Here is an 8550-nt window from a genome sequence, read left to right on the forward strand (position 1 = left end):
TTTATTGTCCACCATGAGAAAGACAGAGACATGTTGGTGTTCAGTCTCTGCGGCGACTTCTTCATGTTTGTCTTTATTGTTGTCAGAATAAAAATCATAAAACATCCCAAAGTTTAATCACAACACCCAGTTTGAACCTTTACTGCTTCTCTTTCAGGGTTTCCATCTTTAAACACTGAAGCATGCATTCATCACAAGTCAGAGCTCTACGTTCACACAGCTGGCGTCGGAGTCGTCCGCCATCTTTATTTCAGCCGCCCACGCTCCGTCTCTTCTCTTTTTAAATACAAGAATAAGAAAAATACTCTCCATATTTTACATGTTTTATAAAATCTCCTCTTGAATAAAAACTTCTTCCACATGTTCCATCTTATATTATAATAGAGGTTGTGTGCCTCAGTTTCCCAAAATGCACTGCTCTCAGAGTGTGTGTGGATGATTGTAAAGGCTCCTCCTGTCGTGTGAATAATGAGATGTGATGAACACTCGTGGAGCTGAACTCCTTTATTCAGTTACGTCCATCTCTTTAATTTACACACATTTAAAAAAGATTTCATATAAAATCTGATGATTATTAAAAAAACCTCAATAATTATAAGAGGAGGGTTCGCCCTTTAACCCTTAAATATTCAATTTAAAAAAGGGAGTATTGCAGACATCCTCAAATCTTAAACCGTCCTGTGTTTGTGAGTTTGATGATCATTAGAGTGCAGAGAGGAGAACGTCCACCTTCAGAGGCTGCATTTATTTCTCTCAACATTTCTGGTGTCTTTTTGTAGTCTGATATAAACCAATCACACAATTCAGACAGTAAACAAGGAGCAGACGACATGACTATACTTATTTTAGATGTGTAACAATATGATGGTCCTATCTATTTGCAGATCCAGTCTCTAATATCTCTTGAATTCTTCCATCATGTTCTCTGCTCCGTCTACTCTCCAAAAATCTACTCTCTAACACAGCTGCACTCTCACGCTAACACAGCTGTGCTCTCAAGCTAACACAGCTGCGCTCTCAAGCTAACGCTAACACAGCTGCACTCTCACGCTAACACAGCTGTGCTCTCAAGCTAACACAGCTGCGCTCTCACGCTAACACAGCTGTGCTCTCAAGCTAACAAAGCTGCGCTCTCAAGCTAACGCTAACACAGCTGCACTCTCACGCTAACACAGCTGTGCTCTCACGCTAACACAACTGTGCTCTCAAGCTAACACTGCTGCACTCTCACTCTAACACAGCTGTGCTCTCAAGCTAACGCTAACACAGCTGCACTCTCACGCTAACACAGCTGTATTCTCAAGCTTACGCTAACACAGCTGCACTCTCACGCTAACACAGCTGCACTCTCACGCTAACACAGCTGTGCTCTCAAGCTAACGCTAACACAGCTGCACTCTCAAGCTAACGCTAACACAGCTGCGCTCTAACGTTAACACGGCTACACTCTCACGCTAGCACAGCTGCGCTCTCAAGCTAATGCTAACAGAGCTGCACTCTAACGTTAGCACAGCTGCGCTCTCAAGCTAATGCTAACAGAGCTGCACTCTCACGCTAACAGAGCTCAGTCCCCCCCGTTGATTTTAATCACTATAGACTCATGTTCTCCTTCTTGTTGTCTCATTGGTTAATCACTCTAGACTCATGTTCTCCTTCTTGTTGTCTCATTGGTTAATCACTCTAGACTCATGTTCTCCTTCTTGTTGTCTCATTGGTTAATCACTCTAGACTCATGTTCTGGACGCAGCTGAAGCTTGCTCAGGTTTATGGAATAATTGTAAAAACACATGGACATCAAACTGACTTCAACAGGAACCCATTTATACTGACTGATCCCAGAACTCATGATTCTAATTCACTCTACATATAATCATGAACAATCAGCTGTGTGTGTGCGTGTGTGTGTGTGTGTGTGTGAGCTATCACTTCAAGCTCCACCTTTCTTAAAGAAACAGACATCTGAAGTCGCCATGGTTACAGCGCAGCCTGGACGTATCATTCAATGTTGTCATGGTTACAGTGTTATCACGTTGCCATCCTCTCTCATGCTCTCCTGGCTGCTGCCGGGCGTGTGGGCGGGGTTTCCGTTTTGATTGGACATCGTCACCAAGCTGTCATTCAGAGATGTTCCGACGCTATTGGGTAGTGAGATGCTCTGTGGGAGGGGCCTAACTGTAGCAGAGGTGAGCGACCTGCTGCCAGGCGAGTCTCTGTTCAGGTTGGCGTTGTTGCTGTTGTCAAAGGGCGTCAGGCAGTCATTCTCAAGGATGATGTCACCTTCATCGTCGTCATCGTCACTGTCGCCCTCGACGATGCTGTTGCTGTGGTAACCACGGACACACAAACAAACATACAAAAACTCTGATGATGCTGTGTGTACGACACACTTTTAAACAAAAACTACAACTTCCACTTCCTGTCTGTCCTACCTTGCAGTGATGGGGTTGCTCTGGGAGGCGGGGCTTGGCGAGTCATGTGACAGAGCTGATCCTTTTATAGGGAGCCAATGGAGAGAAGCCAATACAGGAGTCATGTGGTCCCTTTTCCTCGTTCTAGTCAGAACACGAGCTGCAGCGTTTTGGACGAGTTGGAGGGTCTTTAGAGATTTACCATAGCACCCTGCTAAAATAGAATTACAGTAATCCAACCTGGAGGTAACAAATGCATGAACTAATTTTTCAGCATCATGTTGTGACAGGATCTGTCTGATCTTAGAGATATTACCAAGGTGAAAATAAGCTGTCCTTGAAATGTGTTTAATGTATGAATCAAAGGACAAATCCTGATCAAACAGAACTCCTAGGTTCCTAACAGTGGTACTAGAGGCTACGCTAATACTACTAAGGGCCGTCATATCGGCAGAGAAAGTCTCTCTAAGGTTCTTAGGTCCAATCACTAGAACTTCAGTCTTGTCTGAGTTGAGCAGTAAGAAGTTTCTGGTCATCCAGGTCCTGATGTCCTTGAGGCTTCTAGTTTACGAAGCTGGTTGGTGTCTTCTGGCTTCATTGATATGTAGAGCTGAGTATCGTCTGCATAGCAATGAACGTTCATGGAGTGTTTTCTCATAATACTACCGAGAGGAAGCATCTATAATGTAAAGAGAATCAGACCAAGCACTGATCCTTGAGGCACTCCATGGCTAACTTTGGTGTACAAAGAGGACTCATCATGAACACACTGAGACCTGTCTGATAAATAGGATCTAAACCAACTTAAAGCAGTCCCTGTAACTCCAAGTCATTGTTCTAGTCCCTGTAACTCCAAGTCATTGTTCTAGTCCCTGTAACTCCAAGTCATTGTTCTAGTCCCTGTAACTCCAAGTCATTGTTCTAGTCCCTGTATCTCCAAGTCATTGTTCTAGTCCCTGTATCTCCAAGTCATTGTTCTAGTCTCTGTAACTCCAAGTCATTGTTCTAGTCTCTGTAACTCCAAGTCATTGTTCTAGTCTCTGTAACAGGATGTGATGGTCGATGGTGTCAGGAGCAGCAGTCAGACCTAACAGGTCGAGCACAGATAGAAGTTCCCTGTCTGAGACTAACAGAAGATCATGTGTTACTCTAACTAGTCTAGTTCTATGCTAAACTCTAAATCCAGACTGGAACTCCTCTAACAGGCTGTTGTCATGGAGACAGTCACACAGCTGATTAGCTACCACTCTCTCTAAGATCTTGGAGATAAAAGGAAGGTTAGATATAGGTCTATAGTTAGCTAGAGTTCCTGAATCAAGAGTAGGCTTTTTAAGGAGCGGTTTAATTACAGCTACTTTAAATGACTGGGGTACATAACCTGCTGCTAAAGATATATTGATCATATCTAGTATGGAGCTGCTAACTAGAGGAAAGACTTCCTTAAACAACTTGGTTGGGATTGGATCTAAAAGACAAGTTGACGGTTTAGATGCAGAAATAATCGAATTTAGTTCTGAGAGGTTAATTGGAGAGAAACAGTCGAGGTTCACTCTATTGTCTTCAACACTTAATGCTAATCTGCTCCTCAATAGTTGGGTACTTTAATGGCAATCACCCTAATCACTCCTGGTTTCACCTTATTGTTTTGGACACTTAATGCTAATCACTGCTTCTTTATGTTGCTGAGCACTTTAATGGCCCAGTCTGCATCCCTGCATTGACTGTTTAATGACTGTACTCACACCTCTGGCACTACCTCAAACACCTCTGTACATGCACATGGAACTAGTTTCTAGAAGGTCAGCACTTTGTTTCTAAGGCTCTTTAACTGTTTACAGGTCTCTTTTAACCAGCACATGTTTTTCTCTCCTTCACAGGTTATGTACATTATGCTATATAAGTTTTAAGTCTAATGCTAACTGCACAGGTTTAACCTGTAATAATGTTTATTCTTAGTCACATAGGAGCTGCTAAATCTTGTTTGGGGGATTATTGTATACAGAGGGGAGGGGGGACAGCGGGTGTGTATTGTAACTAATGTCTTGTGTCCTGCCTGTCTGTATACTGCTACTGGATGCCTTGAATTTCCCTCGGGATCAATAAAGTATCTATCTATCTATCTATCTATCTATCTATCTATCTATCTATCTATCCTTCTAAATACTTTTTCTCATGACAGATTCACTTTAATATCGACATTTTTTCTCACTCTTGACATGCTGATTCAGGGTAAAGGCTCAGATATACTCGCTTCTGAAACAGGCATAGATGACCTACAGTAAATGTTCACATACTTGTCAACACGTGAAGAAAAATTGACTTGAAGGTCTAAAGGCAAGAATAAGAAGACATGATGACATCTTCTTTTTTCAATACTTTATTTATGATCATCGTCTTCATTCATCTCCAGGTGACATTCACAGTTTATCAACAGACAGGCCAAAGCGTCCTCCGTCACCTGAGTCCACCTCACCTGCAGCGACATCCAACCCAACACTACAGTCCCTTATTCTGAAAGGCACTTCCTCTGTTTCCTGTTGTCACAGTTCAACAGCGAGGAGACGTTTGGCAAACGTTTGTTTTTTCTGTCGAGTCATCGCTCAGTTTATCCACCTTTCAAAAACTACAAACTTTATTGTCCACCATGAGAAAGACAGAGACATGTTGGTGTTCAGTCTCTGCGGCGACTTCTTCATGTTTGTCTTTATTGTTGTCAGAATAAAAATCATAAAACATCCCAAAGTTTAATCACAACACCCAGTTTGAACCTTTACTGCTTCTCTTTCAGGGTTTCCATCTTTAAACACTGAAGCATGCATTCATCACAAGTCAGAGCTCTACGTTCACACAGCTGGCGTCGGAGTCGTCCGCCATCTTTATTTCAGCCGCCCACGCTCCGTCTCTTCTCTTTTTAAATACAAGAATAAGAAAAATACTCTCCATATTTTACATGTTTTATAAAATCTCCTCTTGAATAAAAACTTCTTCCACATGTTCCATCTTATATTATAATAGCATATATTAGCATGTTGTGTTTGTTTGTGTTGTTGTTGACATCAAGAAACCGACGATATGAAAACGTCTTCTCTTTAAGCAGCTTCTGTAGTCCTGAACTCAGACTGGGATTTTCATTATTATGACAGTAACACTTCGTCTACCATCTGGTCCAGGTCTCTGTCTGTTCTACATGAGTCTGGTTCTGGTCCAGGTCTCTGTCTGTTCTACATGAGTCTGGTTCTGGTCCAGGTCTCTGTCTGTTCTACATGAGTCTGGTTCTGATCCAGGTCTCTGCCTGTTCTACATGAGTCTGGTTCCGACCCAGGTCTCTGTCTGTTCTACATGAGTCTGGTTCTGGTCCAGGTCTCTGTCTGTTCTACATGAGTCTGGTTCTGGTCCAGGTCTCTGTCTGTTCTACATGAGTCTGGTTCTGGTCCAGGTCCAGGTTTCTGTCTCAGGATATCTTTATAGTGAAGATTCATGAACTCTCATTTTCATGAATCTACTGATATTATGTAAACAAACCTGATCCAGTCTGACACTCAGAGGGAAACAGGGAGCACAATGTACACAGGTTGAGAGTATATGACCAAGATGAGAGAACAAGTCTGTGTGCCTCAGTTTCCCAAAATGCACTGCTCTCAGAGTGTGTGTGGATGATTGTAAAGGCTCCTCCTGTCGTGTGAATAATGAGATGTGATGAACACTCGTGGAGCTGAACTCCTTTATTCAGTTACGTCCATCTCTTTAATTTACACACATTTAAAAAAGATTTCATATAAAATCTGATGATTATTAAAAAAACCTCAATAATTATAAGAGGAGGGTTCGCCCTTTAACCCTTAAATATTCAATTTAAAAAAGGGAGTATTGCAGACATCCTCAAATCTTAAACCGTCCTGTGTTTGTGAGTTTGATGATCATTAGAGTGCAGAGAGGAGAACGTCCACCTTCAGAGGCTGCATTTATTTCTCTCAACATTTCTGGTGTCTTTTTGTAGTCTGATATAAACCAATCACACAATTCAGACAGTAAACAAGGAGCAGACGACATGACTATACTTATTTTAGATGTGTAACAATATGATGGTCCTATCTATTTGCAGATCCAGTCTCTAATATCTCTTGAATTCTTCCATCATGTTCTCTGCTCCGTCTACTCTCCAAAAATCTACTCTCTAACACAGCTGCACTCTCACGCTAACACAGCTGTGCTCTCAAGCTAACACAGCTGCGCTCTCAAGCTAACGCTAACACAGCTGTGCTCTCAAACTAACACAGCTGCGCTCTCAAGCTAACGCTAACACAGCTGCACTCTCACGCTAACACAGCTGTGCTCTCAAGCTAACACAGCTGCGCTCTCAAGCTAACGCTAACACAGCTGTGCTCTCAAGCTAACACAGCTGCGCTCTCAAGCTAACGCTAACACAGCTGCACTCTCACGCTAACACAGCTGTGCTCTCAAGCTAACACAGCTGCGCTCTCACGCTAACACAGCTGTGCTCTCAAGCTAACAAAGCTGCGCTCTCAAGCTAACGCTAACACAGCTGCACTCTCACGCTAACACAGCTGTGCTCTCAAGCTAACACAGCTGCGCTCTCAAGCTAACGCTAACACAGCTGCACTCTCACGTTAACACAGCTGTGCTCTCAAGCTAACGCTAACACAGCTGCATTCTCACGCTAACACAGCTGTGCTCTCAAGCTAACACAGCTGCACTCTCAAGCAAACGCTAACACAGCTGCACTCTCACGCTAACACAGCTGTGCTCTCACGCTAACACAACTGTGCTCTCAAGCTAACACTGCTGCACTCTCACTCTAACACAGCTGTGCTCTCAAGCTAACGCTAACACAGCTGCACTCTCACGCTAACACAGCTGTATTCTCAAGCTTACGCTAACACAGCTGCACTCTCACGCTAACACAGCTGCACTCTCACGCTAACACAGCTGTGCTCTCAAGCTAACGCTAACACAGCTGCACTCTCAAGCTAACGCTAACACAGCTGCGCTCTAACGTTAACACGGCTACACTCTCACGCTAGCACAGCTGCGCTCTCAAGCTAATGCTAACAGAGCTGCACTCTAACGTTAGCACAGCTGCGCTCTCAAGCTAATGCTAACAGAGCTGCACTCTCACGCTAACAGAGCTCAGTCCCCCCCGTTGATTTTAATCACTATAGACTCATGTTCTCCTTCTTGTTGTCTCATTGGTTAATCACTCTAGACTCATGTTCTCCTTCTTGTTGTCTCATTGGTTAATCACTCTAGACTCATGTTCTCCTTCTTGTTGTCTCATTGGTTAATCACTCTAGACTCATGTTCTGGACGCAGCTGAAGCTTGCTCAGGTTTATGGAATAATTGTAAAAACACATGGACATCAAACTGACTTCAACAGGAACCCATTTATACTGACTGATCCCAGAACTCATGATTCTAATTCACTCTACATATAATCATGAACAATCAGCTGTGTGTGTGCGTGTGTGTGTGTGTGTGTGTGAGCTATCACTTCAAGCTCCACCTTTCTTAAAGAAACAGACATCTGAAGTCGCCATGGTTACAGCGCAGCCTGGACGTATCATTCAATGTTGTCATGGTTACAGTGTTATCACGTTGCCATCCTCTCTCATGCTCTCCTGGCTGCTGCCGGGCGTGTGGGCGGGGTTTCCGTTTTGATTGGACATCGTCACCAAGCTGTCATTCAGAGATGTTCCGACGCTATTGGGTAGTGAGATGCTCTGTGGGAGGGGCCTAACTGTAGCAGAGGTGAGCGACCTGCTGCCAGGCGAGTCTCTGTTCAGGTTGGCGTTGTTGCTGTTGTCAAAGGGCGTCAGGCAGTCATTCTCAAGGATGATGTCACCTTCATCGTCGTCATCGTCACTGTCGCCCTCGACGATGCTGTTGCTGTGGTAACCACGGACACACAAACAAACATACAAAAACTCTGATGATGCTGTGTGTACGACACACTTTTAAACAAAAACTACAACTTCCACTTCCTGTCTGTCCTACCTTGCAGTGATGGGGTTGCTCTGGGAGGCGGGGCTTGGCGAGTCATGTGACAGAGCTGATCCTGCAGAGCCAGCTGAGCCCACAGAACCAGAGTTCCCCATCGAGGATTTACTCCCACGATGCACCACG

General features: G+C 43.8%; 2 protein-coding genes across 2 annotated transcripts in view; both read right to left on the bottom strand.

Moving 5' to 3' along the window:
* Nucleotides 1–489: 489 nt before the first annotated feature.
* LOC306819531 (uncharacterized protein) lies at nucleotides 490–2533 on the bottom strand (the record flags this gene model as incomplete). The annotated part of the gene is made up of 3 exons (XM_079373347.1): nucleotides 490–949; nucleotides 1226–2321; nucleotides 2430–2533. 2 exons carry the CDS (start codon nucleotides 2531–2533, stop codon nucleotides 2015–2017), a joined length of 411 nt encoding a protein of 136 aa, XP_079229473.1. The 3' UTR covers nucleotides 490–949; nucleotides 1226–2014.
* A 3582-nt stretch (nucleotides 2534–6115) lies between these two features.
* Nucleotides 6116–8550, bottom strand: part of LOC306819528 (partitioning defective 6 homolog alpha-like) — a gene marked incomplete at its 5' end in the record, with an annotated part of 7466 nt that continues 5031 nt past the window's right edge. Inside the window, 3 exons of the mRNA XM_079373342.1 lie at nucleotides 6116–6575; nucleotides 7218–8313; nucleotides 8422–8550. The exon at nucleotides 8422–8550 is cut by the window's right edge and continues 71 nt beyond it. Coding sequence (XP_079229468.1) covers nucleotides 8007–8313; nucleotides 8422–8550 — 436 coding nt within the window. The 3' untranslated portion in view covers nucleotides 6116–6575; nucleotides 7218–8006. The remainder of the gene's footprint in view (nucleotides 6576–7217; nucleotides 8314–8421) is intronic.

Source organism: Symphodus melops (genome assembly GCF_947650265.1).
Source record: "Symphodus melops genome assembly, contig: scaffold_189, whole genome shotgun sequence".
Taxonomy (NCBI): Eukaryota; Metazoa; Chordata; class Actinopteri; order Labriformes; family Labridae; genus Symphodus; species Symphodus melops.